At 43.4% G+C, this 22,063-nt stretch overlaps 2 protein-coding genes across 6 annotated transcripts in view; both read left to right on the top strand.

Moving 5' to 3' along the window:
* Positions 1–3,250: 3,250 nt before the first annotated feature.
* On the top strand, positions 3,251–19,079 carry LOC101137237 (zinc finger protein 649). Of its 2 annotated transcripts, none has more exons than XM_031004043.3 (5): positions 3,251–3,400; positions 8,023–8,519; positions 11,344–11,470; positions 11,756–11,851; positions 16,416–19,079. In XM_031004043.3, exons 2-5 carry the CDS (start codon positions 8,517–8,519, stop codon positions 17,693–17,695), a joined length of 1,506 nt encoding a protein of 501 aa, XP_030859903.1. In that variant the 5' UTR covers positions 3,251–3,400; positions 8,023–8,516; the 3' UTR covers positions 17,696–19,079. The 2 variants fall into 2 exon arrangements, with proteins under 2 accessions (XP_030859903.1, XP_004061370.2); XM_004061322.5 differs by having other exon boundaries at positions 3,253–3,400; positions 8,023–8,224.
* A 55-nt stretch (positions 19,080–19,134) lies between these two features.
* LOC101136385 (zinc finger protein 577) overlaps positions 19,135–22,063 on the top strand; it is a 37,845-nt gene continuing 34,916 nt past the window's right edge. For all 4 annotated transcript variants that reach the window (XM_031004040.3, XM_063701586.1, XM_004061320.4 and 1 more), the window contains exon 1: positions 19,135–21,486. The gene's annotated coding sequence lies outside the window, so the exon portion shown is untranslated. The remainder of the gene's footprint in view (positions 21,487–22,063) is intronic.

The following is a 22,063-nucleotide window of genomic DNA, read 5'->3' as shown; positions in this document are numbered from 1 at the left end:
GCGGGATCCTCCATATGCTGAACGCTGGTTCCCCGGGTCCCCTTATTTCTTTCTCTATACTTTGTCTCTGTGTCTTTTCTTTTCCAAGACTCTCATTCCATCTTACAAGAAACACCCACAGGTGTGGAGGGGCAACCCACCCCTTCATCAACACAGCACATGTCTCTGTGGGCACAGGGTTGGGGCTCAGGTTACAGATTAACAGCATCTCGAGGCAGAAGAATTTCTCTTAGTACAGAACAAAATGGAGTTTCTTATGTCTACTTCTTTCTACATAGACACAGTAACAGTCTGATCTCTCTTTCTTTTCCCCAAACAACTTTTAAAGTCAGTAGCTGAGATGCAGGGACTTGTCGTGAGCCTTGTCTACCCAAGCTAAGTGGCCTATTTTTTCCCCCTTTCTCAAGGCATATTCTCTGTTGTAGGGACACCTGAAATTCCTTTAAGATGGCCATGCTCAGTGGGCTGCCTCTTGACAGTTTCCTAGTAGTCAGTCAATAAAGAGTGCAGTCACCTCTCCGCAGCTCACTGAGGTGGACATACTTGGCACTGTGCTGGCCTTGTATCGGGGGACCTGCCCCAATAATCACGTAGGTTCTTTTCTATTTTCCTAAGCGTCGACTGGCTTGAGAAATAAAAGGACAGAGTACAAAAGAGAGAAATTTTAAAGCTGGGCCTCCGGGGGAGACATCACACATTGGTAGGATCCGTGATGCCCCACAAGCCACAAAAACCAGCAAGTTTTTATTAGGGAGTTTCAAAAGGGGAGGGAGGATACGAATAGGTGTGGGTGACAGACATCAAGTACTTAGGGTAATAGAATATCACAAAGCAAGTGGAGGCAGGGCGAGATCACAGGACCACAGGACCGAAGTGAAATTAAAATTGCTAATGAAGTTTTGGGCACCATTGTCATTGATAACATCTTATCAGGAGACAGGGTTTTGAGATCAACCGGTCTGACCAAAGTTTATTAGGCGGGAATTTCCTCTTCCTAATAAGCCTGGGAGCGCTATGGGAGACTGGAGTTTATTTCACCTCTGCAATCTCGACTATAAGAGACAGGTACGCCCCGGGGAGGCCAGTTCAGAGACCTACCCCTAGGTGCGCATTCTGTTTCTCAGGGACGTTCCATGCTGAGAAAAGGAATTCGGTGATATTTCTCCCATTTGCTTTTGAAAGAAGACAAATATGGCTCTGTTCCGCCCGGCTCACCGGCGGTCAGAGTTTAAGGTTCTCTCTCTTATTCCCTGAACAATTGCTGTTATCCTGTTCTTTTTTCAGGGTGCCCACATTTCATATTGCTCAAACACACATGCTGTACAATTTGTGTAGTTAACGCAATTATTACAGGGTCCTGAGATGATATACATCCTTTCGGCTGACAGGATTAAGAGATTAAAGCAAAGACAGGCATAGGAAATCACAAGGATATTGATTGGGGAAGTGATAAGTGTCCGTGAAATCTTTACGATTTATGTTTACAGATTGCAGTAAAGACAGGCATAAGAAATTACGAAAGTGTTAATTTGGGGAACTAATAAATGTCCATAAAATCTTCACAATCCATGTTCTTCTGCCACGGCTTCAGCCGGTCCCTCCGTTTGGGGTCCCTGACTTCCCGCAACAGCCTTGGTTGCATTTGAGCCTCTGAATATCTGTGTGGTTTGTGCAGTGAAGGGGTGGCCTGCCCCTCCACATCTGTGGGTGTTTCTCATCAGGTGGGACGAGAGACTGAGAAAAGAAAGAGACACAGAGACAAAGTATAGAGAAAGAAAAGTGGGCCCAGGGGACTGGCGCTCAGCATACAGAGGACCCGCGCCGGCACCGGTCTCTGAGTTCCCTCAGTATTTATTGATCATTATCTCTACCATCTCGTAGAGGGGGATGTGGCAGGACAATAGGATAATAGTGGGGAGAGTGTCAGCAGGAAAACATGTGAACAAATGTCTCTGTGTCATAAACAAGCTTAAGAAGAAGGTGCTGTGCTTTGATATGCACATACATAAGCGTCTCGGTGCATTAAAGAGCAGTATTGCCGCCAGCTTGTCTCACCTCCAGCCCTAAGGTGATTTTCTCCTATCTCAGTAGATGGAACATACAATCGGGTTTTATACCGAGACATTCCATTGCCCAGGGACGAGCAGGAGACAGATGCCTTCCTCTTTTACTAATCCTCCTCAGCACAGACCCTTTACGGGTGTCAGGCTGAGGGATGGTCAGGTCTTTCCCTTCCCACGAGGCCATATTTCAGACTATCACATGGGGAGAAACCTTGGATAATACCTGGCTTTCCGAGGCAGAGGTCCCTGTGGCCTTCCGCAGTGTATTGTGTCCCTGGGTACTTGAGATTAGAGAGTGGTGATGACTTTTAACAAGCATACTGCCTTCAAGCATTTGTTTAACAAAGCACATCCTGCATAGCCCTAACTCCATTAAACCTTGAGTCAACACAGCACACGTCTCTGTGAGAACAGGGTTGGGGGTAGGGTTACAGATTAACAGCATCTCAAGGCAGAAGAATTTTTCTTAGTATGGAACAAAATGGAGTCTCTTATGTCTACTTCTTTCTACATAGACACAGTAACAGTCTGATCTCTCTTTCTTTTCCCCACAGTGCACTGTTGTTAGTGCTCCAACCTCACAGTGCAGGGGTTGAGGTGTCTGGAGAGGGAACACATCAGTGCCATTTCACTGTCTCCTGTGTCAAAGCAAAATTAAAATGCAGACCAGACTTCAAAAACTCCTGAGCAAACAAAACCCAGTAGGCCTTAAAAACAGCCTTAACCTTGCTTAACCTGCAAACATAAGCAACAATTCACTTGAGTCATTTCTGGTAAATGCTTATGTTAGGGAAGGACAAAACTCAATCTCAACCGATCAAAAGTAGGCAACTCACATGCTATTATGTCATTAGGGACTTTCCAAGGCAAATTTAAAAAAATGCATTTTTATGATTGTAACTAATCAAATAATTTCTTTGTTTTACTCCTTCACTCACCCTGTGAATACTTGTGTCTAATGCTTTAAGCATAGAAGCGCGAGACTTCTTTTGGTTTGATGCTTTGTAATTCATGAATTGCTGTTTGTTCAGATAAACTCTAGAAAATGCTCCTGTGCCTCAGATTTTTGCTTTCAGGAGAGTCATCCCGGTTTAATGACACAAGAACAACTGTTTCCCTTCTGTACGGCAGATCTACCAAGATGGCCGCGCCCAGAGAGCCGTGGCTCAGGGCGCGGACATGTTACCTCCTCGAAGAGACGCCCATGTCCCATCGTCCTAGCGCGGCAGAATTGACTCGCGCCCTCGTCCGCCGCCATAGGCCGGTGCCAATGCCGGGGTTTAAGGGCCAGAAAAGGAAGCATTCAGGGAATTTAGGTGTAGCCAGAAGAAAATCAGGTGAGTGTTTGGGTCTCTCCGTGGAGTAGGTTAAAGGGGTAGGGAGCTTCTGAGGAGCCTGTGGGGAGAGCTGGCGGCCTGGGCGGTGGAGCCTTTGGGTTGGGGTGCCTTTGCGGTCCGGCGTGGGAGAGTTCTTGTGGTCGGGCGTTAAAGGTCTGTCGAGTTCAGCGACTGAGACTCGGCGTCAGAGTTTGGGGTCTCTGAGGGTCACTCTGTTAGTAGGCCTCTGGATCACTGGATCGAGAACTCTAGGGGGACGCTGCCCAGCACGCCGGCTTTATCACCGACGCCATTATTATCACTCCAAACGCTGCAGTTTAAAGTCGGTGATGAAGCCGGGGTGCTGGGCAGCGTACGAGGGTGTGTGGTGTAGGTTTTGGGGTGAATCGGGGATGTGTGTTAAGTGTCTCGGGGAGGCCCAGGCATGTGGGGCTCAGAGGCTTGTAAAATCTGGTATTTTACAAGCCCAGGCCCCTGGCTGGGGTTGAGTTGTGAAACTATAACCGCCCACCCTTGCCGGCTGCCTAGACAGAGCCGACTTGTTAAGACAGGGAAATTGCAATGGAGAAAGAGCAATTCATGCAGAGCCGGCTGTGCGGGGAGACCGGAGTTTTATTATTACTCAAATCAGTGATAAAAGAAAAATTGAAGACGAATTAAATTTACAGGAGTTTCATTGAACAATGAACGATTCGGGAATTGGGCAGCCCCCAGAATCACAGCAGATTAACAGAGACTCCAGGGGTGCCTCGTGGTCAGAACAAATTTATAGACAAAAAAGGTAAAGTGACATACAGGAATCGGAAGCGAGGTCCAGAAACAGTGAGATTGGTTACCATTCGGCGTTTGCCTTATTTGAAGGCAGTTGGAACATTCAGCATTCTATGAGTATGGCCGCTGGGACTGGCCAACGCTCAGCTATTGTTACAGGTGCATACGATTAAGTTCGGTTTTCAATTTTGTCTGTTAAGCTAGGTTGCAGTTTATCCACAAGGACTCAAATATAGAAGTATGGAGTCGTTCTCAGGCAATATTTAGTTTGCTTAAGCATCAGTCTCCTTGAGCATTTGGGGATCAAAGTTTCCTCCCATCCCCCAGACGGAATCTAGCTCTGTTGTCCAGTCTGGAGTGCAGTGGTGAGATCTCAGCTCACTGCAACCTCCGCCTCCTGGGTTCTAGCGACTGTCCTGCCTCAGCCTCCCGAGTGGCTGGGATTACAGGCGCCCGCCACCACGCCCGGCTAATTTTTGTATTTTTAGTAGAGACAGGCTTTCACCATGTTGGCCAGGCTGGTCTTGAACTCCTGACCTCAGGTGATCTGCCCGCCTCGGCCTTCCAAAGTGCTGGGATTATAGGCATGAGCCACCGCGCCTAGCTATGATTGTTATGATTTATAAGAAATGTATAATTGATCTTTGTCCTGTTTTCTGGCACATGTCTCCCAAAAGCCTTGGAACCTCTTCAGTAAACAGTGCCTTTTTGTGTGGCATTGAGATGGCTGGTGACTGGGGGCTTCTGGCTGGCCTTAGGCTGGGGGAGGCTGGTTGCCAGGGCAACTAACCTTGTGATTTGAGGGTTGGAAATTTTAGCTCTGCCTGGCAACAGGGAAGTTGAAGGTTGAGTTGATCACCAGTGGTTAGTGTTTTAATCAAGTATGCCCACATAATGAAACCAGCGTAAAAACTCAAAAGGACTGGTGAACTTCTGGGGAACTTACGGATTCTTGAGCATGTGGAGGTGCCTGAGGGGTGGTGAACTGAGTCTCTAATAAGCTTCCTTGGAGGGCATGGAAGTCCCACGCCCCTTGCTACAAACCTTGCTCTGTGCCATCCCTTCCATCTGGCTCTTCATCTGTATCCTTTGTAATATCCTTTATTCCTTTTCCCATTTGCCCTGAGAATACTCACCTTTGGTGCTTGCAGCTGGAGCATTTACCCCGAGATAACTTTGTCATGAACGATTTCACTTTTATTATTTTCACATCGCTCTAGTAGGTCAACTTTGGAAACAAAAGACATCATTCTATTTATAGCATTCTGTTTTTAGTAGTGGTATTTCCATTTGCAAAATGTAGTCGTTCTCGATCACTGAAAATGTCAAATCCTAGAAAACGTAGCATTCCTACATGTGATGTTAACATCATTCTCAAACAGTTCTTGGCTGAAGACTCACTGGATGGATCCGATTTTACCAAATAGAGAATTCTGATGATTCCAAATAGAGAATTCTGATGATTCAGATGATTCTGATGTTAGTTCTGTTTAGAAATAACTCCTAGAACAGCTTTTATATTTTATTTTCACATTGAAAATCAGATTTACTGCAGCCTCAAAGAGCATGTTTATGTAAAATGAAATAAGCGCTGGCAGCGAGCTGCACTTCGTTTTCCTAGACAGGAAAAGAGTTGAAATAAACCAGTAAATGTTAAGTGCTTTCCTGAGTTCTGTGAGCCATTCAGCAAATTAATCGAACTTGAGGAGGAGGCCGTGTGAATCCTGATTTATAGCTGGTCCATCAGAGGTACAGGTGACAACCTGCTGCTTGCAACTTGCGTCTGAAGTTGGGGGCAGGCTTGAACTGAGCCCTTAATCTGTGGTGTCTGACACTGTGTCTAGATACACAGTCTCAGACTGAATTAAATTAATAGGATGCTGTCTTAGCCTTGTTGGTGCTGCTGTAACAAGATAGCTGAGACTGGATAATTTATAAACAACAGAAATTTATTTGTTATAGTTCTGGAGACTGAGAAGTCTAAGATCGAAGCACCAGCAGGTTTGGTGTCTGGTGAGGGCCTGATTTCTGCTTTCAATATGGTGTTTTGTCACTATTTCTCTGGGGGTGAAGAATGCGGTGCCCTCACATGGCAGAAGGCAGAAGAGCAAAAAGGGCCGATCTGTGTGTGAAGCCTCTTTTATTTTTATTATTGTTTCTTCTTTCTTTAGGTTTTTTTTTTGTTTGTTTGTTTTTGATACAGAGTCTCACTTTGTCACCCAGCCTGCAGTGCAGTGGCACCATCCTAGCTCACTGCCATCTCAACCTCTCAACCTCCCAGGCTCAAGCAATCCTCCTGCCGCAGCCATCTGAGTGGCTGGGAATACAGGCATGTGCCACCATGCTTGAATAATTTTTGTATGTTTTATAGAGATGGGGTTTCACCATGTTGCCAAGTCCTGAGCTCAAGTGATCTGCCCACCTTGGCCTCCCAAAGTACTGGGATTACAGGTGTGAGCCAACACGCTCGGCCTTTATTTTTTTTATTTTTTTATTTTTAAGAGACAGGGTCTTGCCCTGTCGCCCAGGCTAGAGTGCAGTGGTGCAATCACAACTCACTACAGCCTCAAACTCCTGGCCTCAAGCGATCCTCCCACCTCAGCCTCCCAAAGTGCTGGGATTACATGCATGAGCCACTGTGCCTGGCCAAAGCCTCTTTTATAAGGGCCTTAATGCCACTCACAAGGGAGGAGCCCTCATGACCTAATCACTTCCTAAAAGCCCACCTCTTGATACCATTGCATTGGAGATTAAGTTTCAACATGAATTTTGGAGGACACAAGCATTCAAACCATAGCAGCTGGCATTTGGGAGCTTAGATTTTTGGAGGCAGTCCCACCATTTCCTAATAAGAGTGGCTCACTGTGCCTAAGCTGTTTTTTTCAAACAATGTGATTTATCCTGAACACCTGCTTTCCTCTAGGATTCTGGAGTTTTGGTGAATGTTAGGCGGTGAGCACCTTCATGATCAGCCCCCAATAAAAACCATGGCACACAATCTCTCTCTAATAAACTTCCTTGGTCTATAGCATTTCACGTGTGTTGTCATGACTTGTGGCTCGGGGAATTAAGTGTATCCTGTGTGACTCCAAAGAGACTGAACTTGAAACTTATGTCTGGTTTCCTCCAGACTTTGCCACATGTACCTTTTACCTTTGCTGGTTTTGCTGTGTATGTTTTCACAGTAATAAGTGGTTGCCATGAATATGATTATAGACTGAGTGTTGTGAGTTCACCTAGTGAATCACTGCATCTGGGAGTGGTCTTGAGGGGCTCCGGCACAGCTGCCCACATTCATTCACCTGTCTCCCCTTTTCTAACAGACTCTCAGGTGTCCTTGGCTTGTGGCAGCATCACTCCAGTCTCTGCCTCCATCTTCACATGGCCTTCTCTTTTACCTGTGTGTTTCTTCTCTGTGTGTCTCACGATTGTTGGGAAAAAGGCGTATGGGGTGCTGGCATAAACTGGCCATAAAAATATGGGACGATAAGTTTTGGAAAGTCACAGGAGGCCTCTGAGGAGGAAAGCCTCCTTATTACCATCACGTTCTCATGACCAGAGCGTGACCTGCTCTCTTATTTATAAACACTGTGCTTAAGGAGAAAGACACTCCTTTGAAGCATTGGAAAGTGGCCAGATATGCCGGCTCCTGGTTAAGCCCACTCCCATATGACTCCCCACATTCAGAGTGTTATTTTATTGCCCTGGGATGTAAAGACTTGGGGACACCTGACAAAGGGATGCTTAGATATATTGCTTGGCCTTGACTGCAGGAGAGTTTACAGCAGCAGAGACGGCATCTGGGCCCAGAGGGAATGTGTCACCAAATGAACTTGATTTTTACTCCATAGGTCCTGGCTCCCCAGAAGCAAGAGAGTTCAAGTGAAGGAAGGAGGAGGTTCCTGGATGTGGATGTCATCATTTCTGGGAACACTCTTAAATGGAGACTCAGATTTCTTAGCCAAAATTTAGGGAGGATCCAGAAGAAACCAAAGACGAAGCATCCCAGTTCTTGGGTATTTCCTGAAACAGAAGAAAATGACAAAGGCCCAGGTAACTTTTGGATTGTTTTATTCTTAACTCGATTCCCTGATGGATTTGTGGAAGTCTGAAGAAATCAGTTCATTTACATTAAAAGTATAAATTGGAAAAAATGAGCTCTGGGGAGAAACAGACTTAGACTGTACCTTTAATCCAGGGCAAAGTGGGATCACGAATACTTTGTTCACATAGTTCACATGTGACCAGTGTTGGAATATAATGTGTGACTCTGCCAGACCCTGTTGGCTACATTAAGTGTCAGCTTGTGTCCAAAATCTTTGGCCACCATCACACCCAGAGAATCATGGTAAGTTACATGATGTGCACTGATTCTGAGGAGAATGCGGGTCCGTTCCTCAGGGGATGTCAGGATTTCATGGCACTTAAATCTTGGGAAATTAGTTTGATGCTTTTTGCTAGAGGTGACAAGATAGACTTTTTGTCCTTAACAGCATTTTTCCAAAAGATACGCAAGCAAGTTTTGTGTGACTGTTTCTACATGATTATTCTGAGTCCTCTATGGGACTATACCAAGAAGGGTTTAATGAACACAGTTTTTCCAGAGCTCACAGCACCGCGGCCTATATACCCAACCTTGTTGCAGTCTGTGTTTATCTGTGAGTAAACCTAATTGCCTAAAAAATGCAAGGTTTGCTTTCAAAGGAGCTCCATGAACAGGTCACTAAACTGGCGTTTAAGTACAGATTTGACCAAAGGGAGTTGAAAGTTCTCTTTGGCAATGGCTTGGGTTGTTGAGATCCACAGGGTTTGCTTTAGAATGTCATGTTGTCTCAGAAAATACAGAGCCCTTCCCTGTGTTCAAATCCAGTTATTAACCTCTCACCTCTTTTAATGCCTTAACTTAAAAAATTATGCAAATGACTCATTATGGTTTTACATGTATATATATTTGGTCTCTGTCTCTGGTTCTTGGCACAGAGCTCCTAAAACCTTTGGAATTTCCTGAGTGATAGGAGTGTATTTTGTTCTTCATAACCAGCGCCTTTCAACCACACCTGAGTTTATGGTAATGAGGTGGCTCAGAATGGGCTCCTAGACAACCTCAGGATGGGGCTGGTTGCCAGAAAGACCAAGCCTTGATTACAGAGTTGGGACTTTCAGTCCCGCCCCTGACCTCCAGATTCTGTGACCAATGGTTGATGATTTCTTTTTTTTTATTTTTTATTTTTTAATGAGACGGAGTCTTGCTCTGTCGCCAGGCTGGAGTGCAGTGGTGCAATCTTGGCTCACTGCATCCTCCACCTCCTGGGTTCAAGCAATTCTCTTGCCTCAGCCTCCTGAGTAGCTGGGACCACAGGTACAAACCACCACACCCAGCTAATTTTTTTTTTTTTTTAGTAGAGACAGGGTTTCAATATCTTGGCCAGGATGGTCTCGATCTCTTGACCTCATGATCTGCCCACCTCGGCCTCCCAAAGTGTTGGGATTACAGGTGTGAGCCACCGCACCCAGCCATGGTTGATGATTTAATCATGCCCACGTCGTAGAAGCTCCATAAAAACCCCCATGGGGTTTGGAGATCACATGTGGAAGTGGGGGGTGGGGGAAGGGTGCACTGCAATTCCATGGGATCAGAGGCTCCTGTGCTTGGCACCCTTTGGACCTTGACTTCTGTACCTCTTTACCTGGCTGTCATTTGTATCCTATATAATAAACTGTAATTGTGTGACATTTTCCTGAGTTCTGTGAGTCATTCTAGCAAATTATCGAACCTAAGCAGGGAGGTTGTGGCAACCTCCAGTTGTGGTCAAGTTGGACAGAAGTGTGATAACGTGGGGACCCCAGAGTGGCACATGATGTGAGGGCAGTCTTGCGGGACCGAGCCCTGAAACCTGCAGAGTCTGATGATAACCTTCAGTGGTTAGTGTTAGCGTAGCATCGAACTCTAGGATACCCAGTTGGCATCAGAGAAAGTGTTGCTGGAAAAGACACTGTGTATTTGGTGTCAGAAAGAACCACAGATTCATAGTTTTTTTTTTTTTTTTTGAGACAGAGTCTTACTTTGTTGCCCAGGCTGGAGTGCGGTGGCGTGATCTTCGCTCACTGCAACCTCTGCATCCTGGGTTCAAGCGATTCTCATGCTTCATCTAGGTGCCACCATGCCCACCTAATTTTTGTATTTTTAGTAGAGACCACGTTTCGCCATGTTGGCCAGGCTGGTCTCAAACTCCTGACCTCGGGTGATCCGCCCACCTTTGCCTCCCAAAGTGCTGGGTTTACAGGCGTGAGACATCATGCCTGGCCTCATGGATACATTTTCAATGTGAGAGACTCAAGTTAAATAGTACACATAGTGTGAAAACAAAGTTCCCCCTCTGTATATTTTTTTTCCTAATTCCCTAGTATGTCACTAACAAATGCTTGTCTTCCTGTTCTAGGGATTTACCTGTGAGGACATCTATGTCTGCATGCGTGTGTATGTGTGTGTATACATGTGTTGTATACATATACATGTATCTATGCATGTCAATGCTTACATGTATGATGTCTTATTTTTTACGGCCACTGCATAGTTTATTTGTTGTTTTGCTAAATATCATGGTATAGTTTACATGAAGGGGGTCATGCTAGATTATTCTGTACGTACTATATGACTGCAGCACATAGTTTAGGGTTGCAAGTAGGTGCTGAAAAACACTGCAGATGTTCTCATGTTAGCAAGAGGATTTAATGGCTGCATATTACAGAAACTTATGATTTGTTGGATTAATGGATGGCTGCATGGTTATTATAAAATATAGAATATTTTACTATGACTTTGCTTCTTTCACAGTATATTTAAAAAACTAGGAATACAGTTTATTTGTGAACATGAATTTGTACTGCAAGGGTCCACTTATATCCAAACTTGAATCAAAAATACAGTATTCTCAGGATGTGAAACTCACTTATACAGAGTAACATAAGCAGATTCCACCAGGCCAACTGTAGGTCATGAGTATGCACAATTTCGGTATATGTGGGGCATCCTGAAACCATTCCATTGAGTATACCAAGGGACAACTGTGCAGGTGCAGCTTATGTGGTGAAAATGGGCCGAACAACTTCATATTTCTTCCATGTCAATACAAGAGAAACACTTCATATTAAGCAGGACTGTGTTATTACAGGAATCACTGACCCTGAAGGATGTGGCTGTGGACTTCACCTGGGAGGAGTGGCAGCTCCTGGGCCCTGCTCAGAAGCATCTGTACCGGGATGTGATGTTGGAGAACTACAGCAACCTTGTGTCAGTGGGTGAGGACAGCTGCCCTGTGTCACTCAGAGGGTACCCAGTCAGTGGCCTTTGCTTTCTCAGCTTCTGGAAGCTTTGGTATGTCTGCTGTGCTCCCAAATGGCAGATCCTCAGGCCCGTCTCTGGTCCCACAGGAAGAGGCATAATATTCTTTCATCTTAGAAAAAAAGCCTTTAATTTGCTAATATGCAAATTATGCAGTCCCTAACATGTAACCTTTCTCCTATCATCAGAGCCACGTGGTACAATTCAGTGAGCCTAAGTCTTCTCCCATTTCCCACAAACAGGGTATCAAGCCGGCAAACCTGATGCCCTCACCAAGTTGGAACAAGGAGAACCACTATGGACACTAGAAGATGAAATCCACAGTCCAGCCCACCCAGGTAAGTGAGAGAGAACCAGCAAGAGGGGAAGGCAGTGGAAGTCACATTCTGGTCATTTAGAAAAGGCATGACAGTTGTGAAAGTGTCTAGGGAGACAGAAACAGCTGCCACATCTTCTTCTCCCCTAGGATACAAGAGCTCTTTTTCTTATAGGAATTCAGAGAAACATACATACCCCTTTATCTCTTCTTGGAACTGATCCCTATTCATTTCTTCTTAGATGTTGAGTTGCTTCCCCTAAGTTCTTCTTGCTTGGATTTTCACATCTTCCCAGTCTTCTTCATCACTTGTCAGAGGATCATTTTGTGTTTCTGAGGCAAAAATGACAAACTGTTTTTTCCTCTGTCACATAGTCACTCAACACAGCATTTATGCCACTGGATATATAGGGGTTGTTTTCTCACACCCCAGGCAATTCTCCAGCAGACATCAGCTGGGTATCGTCTATTTCAAATCAGCTCTGACCCTATCTACCTGATACGGCATCAGATCCCACTGGTTAAGGGTTCAGTCCAAGACTGTGTCCCACTTCAGATGCCAGTGGCAAGTCCCAGGTTGTCACCTCAGCTTCTGACCAACCAGCTGTAAAGTAGGGGTTCCCAAGACCCTCTCCTCAAGTTTGATTAATTTGCTAGAACAGCATTTATATGTATATGCGTGTGTGTATATGTGTATGTGTGTGTTTGTGTGTATACATTTATATATATACTTTATATATTTATATGTATATATACGTTTATATAAGAGAGAGAGGGAGAAAGAGCGCCATAAGCATTGTCTAGAGTTACTGATTCATCAAGTGAGATAAGAACTGAGGCATAGGAGGCCGGGCATGGTGGCTCACACCTGTAATCCCAGCACTTTGGGAGGCTGAGGCGGGCAGATCACAAAGTCAGGAGTTTGAGACCAGCTTTGCCAACATGGTGAAACCCCATCTCTACTAAAAATACAAAAATTAGCCGGGCGTGGTGACATGTGCCTGTAGTCCCAGCTACTCAGGAGGCTGAGGCAGGAGAATTACTTGAACCCAGGAGGCAGAGGTTGCAGTGAGCTGAGATCGCGCCATTTCACTCCAGCCTGGGTGACAGAGTGAGACTCTGTTTCAAAAAACAAAAAGAAACAAAAAACAAACAAAAAAACTGAGGCATAGGTATGTGATTATGGTTTGTTTTTCACATTCTGACACTATGTATTTTTCACCTTGAATTTTCTTTTCATGAAATGGTTTTTAATACACTACAATATAATAATATCTTCCATGTCTAAATTCCCATTCTACTTTGCATCCCAATCACACACAAGCCACTCCCATAGATACCACATCAGTGTGATTTGGTGGTGCTTGAGGTTCCTTTGCTACTCTGGAGTCAAGGGCCTGGTTTTCATTCTTCTTCATGTAAGATTGAAATACATCTTGGTCATTCATGCATTTCTTCATCAAAGGACAGATTAGCCAGGCTGAATAGAGGTCATACTTTTCCATCTATTAAGCATTTCTTAAAGGCTAGATCTTTATTAAAGGAGTTTTCATGACACTGTCCATACCAAGGCCTCTTGCTCTGTGAGTCTGGTTTTGTTAGAATTGAGTTGGGGGCCTGGGCGTGTCTTTACACGAAGCTCTCTCGGGGGCTGTTTTTATGAGTTGATGAACTGTAGCCATAATACACAGTAGAAGAGACTGAATTTAGTGAGAAACAGAAATGTCTTTCTTGAGCAAAGATTTTGTTAGCAAAAATAGGGCAAATTTTTATGTAATATTTACAAATTAAACTTTTGAACGTGTGAAATGTTTTTGTTACAATTCAGGGCTATACAAAGTTAAAGTGAATAGTAAATACAGAAAGAATTGTAGGACTTTAGAAGAAATGTAACCTACAGTGGTCTAGACAAGATGGAGAATGACAGACTGATAAAATATCTTATGCAAGAGACATAGCTAGGTATTGAATTAAGATGAAGACATATGACAAGAAGTTGTAGAACTGGAAATGCAAGGCCACGTGGGGACTGTCAGAAGATTAGCCTGAAGGCCGGGTGTGGTGGCTCATGCCTGTAATCCCAGCACTTTGGGAGGCCGAGGTGGGCAGATCACCTGAGGTCAGGAGTTTGAGACCAGTCTGGCCAATGTGGTGAAACTCTGTCTCTGCATAAAATACAAAAAATTAGCCAGGCGTGGTGGCACGTGCCTGTCATTCCAGCTGCTTGGGAGACTGAGGCAGGAGAATTGCTTGAACCTGGGAGGCGGAGGTTGAAGTGAGCCGAGATCGTGCCACTGTACTCCAGCCTGGGTGACAGAGCAAGACTATCTCAAAAAAAAAGAAAAAAAAAAAGATTAGCTTGAAACTGGTCACATGGAGGCCACAGTTAGAAGATATTTGCTGGGAAATGGTGAAGTGGGAACTTAAAGTGGATGCATCATGGTAATGGTAAAACTTTTATTGTTCAGCTCCTGCTGTGAATTTTCTGTGCCAGTAATTCAGGGTAGTGGTGGAGGTAAAGTTTTGTATTTTTCTAGCTCTAGGTAGAGCTTACCTTTCACCTGGTGGCAGTATTGTAGCAATCATACTGTATAGCTGATGTTCTAAGAAAAACTAAAAGGAAAGCTGCCTCAAGTCTTGATTCAGAAGTAGGGAGGTGGTCCTTGAGGGCTCCATTCACTGATGCCAACAGAGACATAAGTACAAAATTCAGAGAGTAGAGGCTGTTAGTGGCAAGGTGAGGGATTAGTATATTAGGGACAGCAAAGTGGAAAAAAAATCCAATATGACATCTGTGCAAGTAGGGCATGATGAAGAAGGTGACAGTTTCCATATTTGGTGCAGTGGCAGAGCTGTGTGGAGAGGACTGCATGTTCTGCTTGCATGTTCTGAAAGTCCATAGGGATCACCCTGTTTCTCTTTCTGTTGGAACATATGAGAATATATCATAACCAGGTAGATACAAGGTGTTAACCAAAAAATTGAGGAGGCAAAGAGAAACTTTATATTCTAACAAAAGATGATTCGCAGATCTGAGTGGTGTGACTTTGAGGAAGTGGAAAAAACACACATCACTGAAGAGGGGAAACTTTTTTTTTTTTGCCTTGCAGGAGGCTGTTTGCCTTGTAGGATTTGCTTTGCATACCTATTCAGTGAGAGATGGGGAGTCTTATGAATATCTTTATGAGAATCAGCAAACATGTGCATAGCGAGGAAACATATATGTAACATATAATCCACTTTCATTTTGGAGTGGAGTTTTAACATTAAAATGAGGTGGAATTTGACTGTATGCTAGCAGGTCTTTTACAGGATATAAGAAAAGTCTGCACAGACTCCGGCAGCTGACCAAAACAGCTGGTGTTTATCAGGAGAAAGATATTGAGATCAGTCTCCTGTCCAATCATAGCTGCAGTTATGGCCTGTGGAATGCTGTTGGGGGTGAAGGGCATCAGTTAGTCAGCATCTGGTGGTCCAGGAGCTGCAATTGTTTCAATATTGCTTGTCCCAAGGCCAGTGTTTGTTTAGCTGCTACAGAAAAAGAAACAAAACAAAACAAAACAAAAAACACTCGTGGCAGTTAGAACATAGTTTATTCTTTAAATGTAGGGGGTGTGTGACTTAACCCTTACCTGTATGTCCTTAGACCTAGTTTATAGTTTGGTATCTTATTGCTACAAAGAGTCTGTTCCATCAGTCTTGTGATCTCTGTTTTAACAAAGGTTAGAGTATTAACTGCAGTTTTCCTGGAAATATGAGATTGGTGCTCTAGGAAAGTTAGCGTGATGATGGTCTACAGAATGGAGAAGGGCATACTTTAGCACCCAACAGTCTAATAGGATTGGGATGAAGTCAAAGGCTGTGTATCCAACATTCTAACTTGCCTTTCTGGGATATTTATTCTACTACTTATGTCTGCTGTTTCCCTACTCAGGATTATTCTTTTTTAAATTAAAAAAAAAGTTTTTGTAGAGACAGAGTCTCCTTATTGTAGCCCAGGCTGGTCTCAAACTCCTGGGCTCAAGCGATCTTCCCACCTCAGCCTCCCAAAGTGCTGGGATTACAGGCATGAGCCACTGTGCCTGGCTGGCAGATTTTTTTTTTTTTTTTGAGATGGAGTCTCGCTCTGTTGGCAGGCTGGAGTGCAGTGGAGCGATCTTGGCTTGCTACAACCTCTGTCTCCCAGGTTCAAGTGATTTTCCTGCCTCAACCTCCCGAGTAGCTGGGACTACAGGCACGTGCCACCACGCCCAGCCAATTTTTTTGTATTTTTAGTAGAGATGGGGTTTCACCATGTTGGCCAGGATGGTCTTGATCTCTTGACCTCGTGATCCACCCGCCTTGGCCTCTCAAAGTGCTGGGATTACAGGCATAAGCCACCGCACCCAGCTGGCAAATTTTATCTTATATGTATTTAACTACAGTTCTTAAAAGTTTTTTAACAGATAGGGAACATTTATACTTGGAATTCCTTCCATGTTGGTATTATAGGGGTTCCGGTAAAAAGCCAGCCAACCCCAAGGCATCTTTGAAGCAGTTTTATTCCGTGTGATGATCATGGAAGGATTTATTGTTCTCTCTCTTAGAAATTGAGAAAGCTGATGATCATCTGCAGCAGCCCTTGCAAAACCAAAAAATACTGAAGAGGACGGGACAACGCTATGAACACGGAAGAACTTTGAAATCATATTTAGGTTTAACCAACCAGAGCAGAAGATACAACAGAAAGGAGCCTGCTGAGTTTAATGGAGATGGAGCTTTTCTCCATGATAATTATGAACAAATGCCTATGGAAATTGAATTCCCTGAAAGTAGAAAACCCATCAGCACCAAGTCACAATTCCTTAAACATCAGCAAACACACAACATACAGAAAGCCCATGAATGCACTGACTGTGGGAAAGCTTTCCTCAAGAAGTCTCAGCTCACTGAGCATAAGAGAATTCATACAGGAAAGAAACCCCACGTGTGTAGCTTGTGTGGGAAAGCCTTCTACAAGAAGTACAGGCTCACTGAACACGAGAGAACTCACAAAGGAGAGAAACCCCACGGGTGTAGCTTGTGTGGGAAAGCCTTCTACAAGAGGTACAGGCTCACTGAACACGAGAGAGCTCACAAAGGAGAGAAACCATACGGGTGCAGTGAATGTGGGAAAGCCTTCCCCAGGAAATCTGAGCTTACTGAACATCAAAGGATTCACACGGGAATTAAGCCCCATCAATGCAGCGAATGTGGGAGAGCTTTCTCCAGAAAATCACTACTCGTTGTACATCAGCGAACTCATACAGGAGAGAAGCCTCATACATGCAGTGAATGTGGAAAAGGCTTCATTCAGAAGGGCAATCTCAACATACATCAACGAACTCACACTGGAGAGAAACCTTATGGATGCATTGACTGTGGCAAGGCCTTCAGCCAGAAGTCTTGCCTTGTAGCACATCAGAGATATCATACAGGAAAGACTCCCTTTGTATGTCCTGAATGTGGGCAACCCTGTTCACAGAAGTCAGGACTCATTAGACATCAGAAAATTCACTCAGGAGAGAAACCCTATAAATGCAGTGACTGTGGGAAAGCCTTCCTTACAAAGACAATGCTCATTGTACATCACAGAACTCACACGGGAGAGAGACCCTATGGCTGTGATGAGTGTGAGAAAGCTTACTTCTATATGTCTTGCCTTGTTAAACATAAGAGAATACACTCAAGGGAGAAACGGGGGGATTCAGTGAAGGTGGACAATCCTTCCACAGCAAGTCACAGCTTAAGTCCTAGTGAACATGTGCAGGGGAAAAGCCCTGTTAATATGGTAACTGTGGCAATGGTGGCAGGGCAGTGTGAGTTTGCCGACATCCTGCATTCATGATAAACAGTTTGCTGTTTGATCATATAGCCTCCAGCGGAATGCTGAGTTTGTCATGTCCCATGGGCCTTTGGCTCCCTGCACTAATATGTATAGTAGGGTTTACAAGATATGAAATATATTTTACTTTTTTATATCTTATAAACCTCACTACCCCTCCCACAATATTGTTTTTTCATTTACTATCTTGATCATAGAGTTTGGCTGGGGAGGGGGGCAGTTTTAGAGGCTTCCACTTGGTGTTCCTCAGAATGATATCTCTTACTCCGGGGGCCAAGGTAGGGGTTAGCTTTTGTTCTCTTTGTAGTTTAGATTGTATCTCTTGCCTTGTTCAAGTTCACAAATCTTTTTGTGTATACACATATGTACATGAAAATGATGTTCATGCTTTTTATTATTTTACCCTTCATTATTTCATTTTTTATAGTTCTCATAGCTATGTCTGTCAGTTCACTAATCTTTTTTCCACAGTGTTTAATCTGTCATTAATCCCATCCAAAGTATGTTTTCTCTCAGAAATTGTAATTTTTAACCTCTAATAATTTGACATGGGTTTTTCCCTTTTATATCTTTCATATCTTTATTTATCATGGTTTTACTTTTAACCTATTTATGCTTTCATATTTAAAGTGGGTGTTTAGTGGGCAACATACAGTTGGGCCTTCCTTTTTTATCCAGTTAACAATCTCTGTCTTTTTACTGGGGTATTTAGATCATTTACGTTTAATGTATTGATGTGTTTAGATTTAAATTACTAACTTACTATTTGTTGTTTATTCTATGTCTTCTTTGTTCTCCTTTTCTTCTTTTTCTGCTTTCCCTTAGAGTAGCTGAGTGTGTTTATATTACATATTGTCTCCTTTGTTGGCTTATTAACTGTAAATCCTTGTGATTTGATTCCTTGAGATTTTATAGCATACATCATTGTGAGGGATTGCATATTTATGTCCTCTCCAAATGTACATGTTGAAGTCCTAATCCCTAAGGGATGGCATTAGGAAGTGTGACCTTTGGAAGGTAATTACGTCTTGAAAGTGGAACCCTCATGATGAGATTATGTGTCTTATGAGACAACACAGAAGAGAGTTTGTTTTCTCTTTCTCTGCTCTTTGCCATGTGAAGACAGAATGAGATGACCATGCATAAACCAGGAAATGGACTCTCACTGGACACTAGACCTGCCAACACCTTGATTGTATTTTAGAGTCCAGTTCTAGAGACTCCTCAGCCTCTGGAACGTGAGAAATGAATGTTTGTTAAGGCAGTCAGTCAGTTTATGGTATATTTTTTCTAGTAGCCTGAACTGACTGAAAGAAAATCATGAACTTATCATTCTAACTTCAAGGACATTATATCACTCACTGTATAATAAAATAATCTTACAGTAGTGTATCTCTATTTCCTGTGACCAGATCAGTGTCAGTGAAGAGATTGTCTTCTAGATGCTACTGGAATACATATTTGAGGTATGGGTAATCTTGATTTTACATGATAAATTCATTCTAGCATTCCTAACTCCATTTATCTTTGGGTACTTTATAATATATGAGGAAATTTCTGGCATTTAAACTTCATTTAGTGTAGGCAAATTTTGAGTCCAAGTTTCAGTCAACCAGCCAAGTCAACAGTTAGCACCACTCAATTTAGCTCACACACTGAAATTGCCAGTAGAATGTTAATCTCCATGAATGAGAGTCTTTGTGCCTGAATTTCCAACTGTTGTATTCCCAGCACGCACAACAGTGTTTGACACATTAGGCATTTTATAAACATTCGCTGGATAAATGAGTGAATGATCAATCCCTTTAAAGGTTCTCTGAGGCTGGTTATAAAATTATAGGGAGCAGGTTTGGTGCTAGAATTCATCAGTTAATTGATCAGCTGAGTCTCAGTATTGAACAGAATCATCTCCCCTTCAGAGTTTTGATTTCAAGTAGCTCCCACCTTCCTGGATGTAAAGGCTTGTTCTGCCTTTGGCTTTTCCAGGGTGAGAGAGCCCTGTTTTAGTGTTGGTTCCCCACTTTGTCAGCCGCTGATCAACTGTGTTCTCCATTCTCCATACCAATTATAACCAAAGCTTTAACACGCGGTTGTTTTATCCATTCTGTGACTGACTCCTTCCTCTGAGGCTACATCTGATGTAAAGATACTTCTTAGGCAGTTCTCAAAGGCTGCTTTCTCCAGCCAGATGCATCCTCAGGAGTAATAACCCCTCCGATTGTTGCTCAGGTCCCTCCCTCTTGAAATTCATGTAAGACTGCCGCGCCCACATGGTTTCTTTCCATTCTTCTTAGGATCAAAGTGCCTAAATGTCTGTGACCATCTCTACCCAGCCTGCAGACAGATCAGGGCAGGCTTGAGCCTTTGAGAAACTAAGCAGTTTATGTAGCGCCCCTGGCTAATGTTGCAAAGCCAAGATCTAGCAGTTCACGTGGACTGGAAAAAGGGTGAAATGGGTCGTTTTCAATTGCTGTTCATCGTCAGAGCCTACCTGTCTTAAGGCGCGAAAAGAGGGACTCCGCCTGCTCTACGGCAGTAGGGTTGAAAATGGCTGCTCCCAGCAAGCGTCCCCTGGGCGCAGACGTATTGCGTCATAAAGGGACGGCTGGTGCCGTATTCCGCGTCTCTGGAAAGACGCCGAATGGCCCTCGCCGGCCGCCATCCCCGAAACTTGCGAGTGTCGCGTCTGCAGTGTGTGGGGTTCCCGGAGCGGCGGGCAGAGGCGAGTGTTTAGAGACTTAGGGTCTCTGACTCGCCTGCAGCGGTGGAGACAGGTCATCGGTCTGGTCTGCGTGGGCTTCTGGGAATGTTTCAGGGGCAGGGAGAGCGCGCTTTTTTTTTTCTGTTGTTCGCTAGCGCGTGAGGTCCGTGTTGCGGGGAGCTCTCGGGGAGTCTTCGCTCGGAGTTCGTTTCGCAGTCGTGTTGGGGTTCCCAGAGTCTGGGAGCCCATGGTCTCCGCATTGGAACCAGCGCTTGGGAGGTCTTCGTTGCACAGTAGCGCTAGGGCGTCGTGGTGGGGAAGCGAATCGTGTCAGTGTTGGAGACTGCTCTGGGCAGTTCGTGTTCATTGCTTATCACATGCGTACTTAAAAAGGGGTCTGCTGGTCCCCTTGCTTCCCTGCTACTGTATATTCTGTAGAAAATTGGTTTTCAGGTTCATTGCGACCCAAGTAATAACATCCCCATCATTTTAAATACTCCTCCAGAAAATAACTCTGGTTTAGTGTATTTCATGTTTAATGTTGGGATCAGGTGTCTAGGTATTGGTATAATTTTATTCGTCTTTAATAACATCTTGTCAACTTCGTATTCCCATATTACATGCTCTTTGAGAGTTTTTTAAATTGCTGGTTTCATCAAGTGGTTGCTTTAATTTGGGTAGAATTGATGTAGATCTAGATACAACACTTTCAGGAACATGTGATGGATTTCTATTAACCCAATATTTTTATTTGTTTGACTATCTGTAGTTTTTTCCATACGTATCTTGGACATTTCTGGTTATGCTTATTTCTACATAGTTAATACTTTTTGTTGTAAATCGTGACTTTTTTTTCGCATAAGACCCCTCCCCCTTTCCTTTTTTGTTTCTAATTTTACTTAGTTGACAAGAACAGAAGTTAAAAATATATATGTTTATTCTGTCACTTCATTCTACTCCTGTCATTACACATAACTTATAAATTGACGTCTTTTTTCTAGTTGAGCATTTTTGTCATCTGCAAATAATTTTAGCCAGGTGGCAAGTGTATGGACTGTGGAGTAAGAAGTACCTGCCTCTGCCTCTGACTTGGGTACGTTAATCTCTGAGTCAGTTTCCTTATTTGTGGAAAAAAGCTGTCATAGTTTCTTTTTCATGGAATCATTATGAAGATTAAGTGAGCAAATGTTCTTTAAGTATGTTCAAAGTGTAGTACTAGGTACGTAGTATGGTCTGAATAAATAATTACTGTGATTTATCAAGTTTTTATTTCTCTTTCCTAAGGGCTTTTGACCTTTACAATTATTTTCATTTATTTTTGTCTCTTTAAAATTTTCTTTGATTTATGTTGCTCTATTTCCCAATTTCATGTATTCCTTAGGGAAGAAACCATACTTGTCAATAATGATTTGTTCTTTTAATATGAGACTGGATTTTATTTGCTAAAATTTTATTTAATATTTTTGCATCAAAAATGAAAAGAGATCTTGGGTTAGCTTCAGAATAATCCATAATTCATTGCTGGAGAGGGACTGAACGGTGGTATAGATAAAACAAAATTAGATGTAAGCTCATCATTCTTGAAGTCACATGATGAATATGTCGAATTTGAGTATACTGTTCTTTTGCTTGAAATTTTTCATAGTAGAAAATTTAAAAATTTTTTTGCC

This window comes from Gorilla gorilla, chromosome 20 (genome assembly GCF_029281585.2).
Source record: "Gorilla gorilla gorilla isolate KB3781 chromosome 20, NHGRI_mGorGor1-v2.1_pri, whole genome shotgun sequence".
Taxonomy (NCBI): domain Eukaryota; kingdom Metazoa; phylum Chordata; class Mammalia; order Primates; family Hominidae; genus Gorilla; species Gorilla gorilla.
This window is presented reverse-complemented; position numbering and strand designations above follow the sequence as displayed.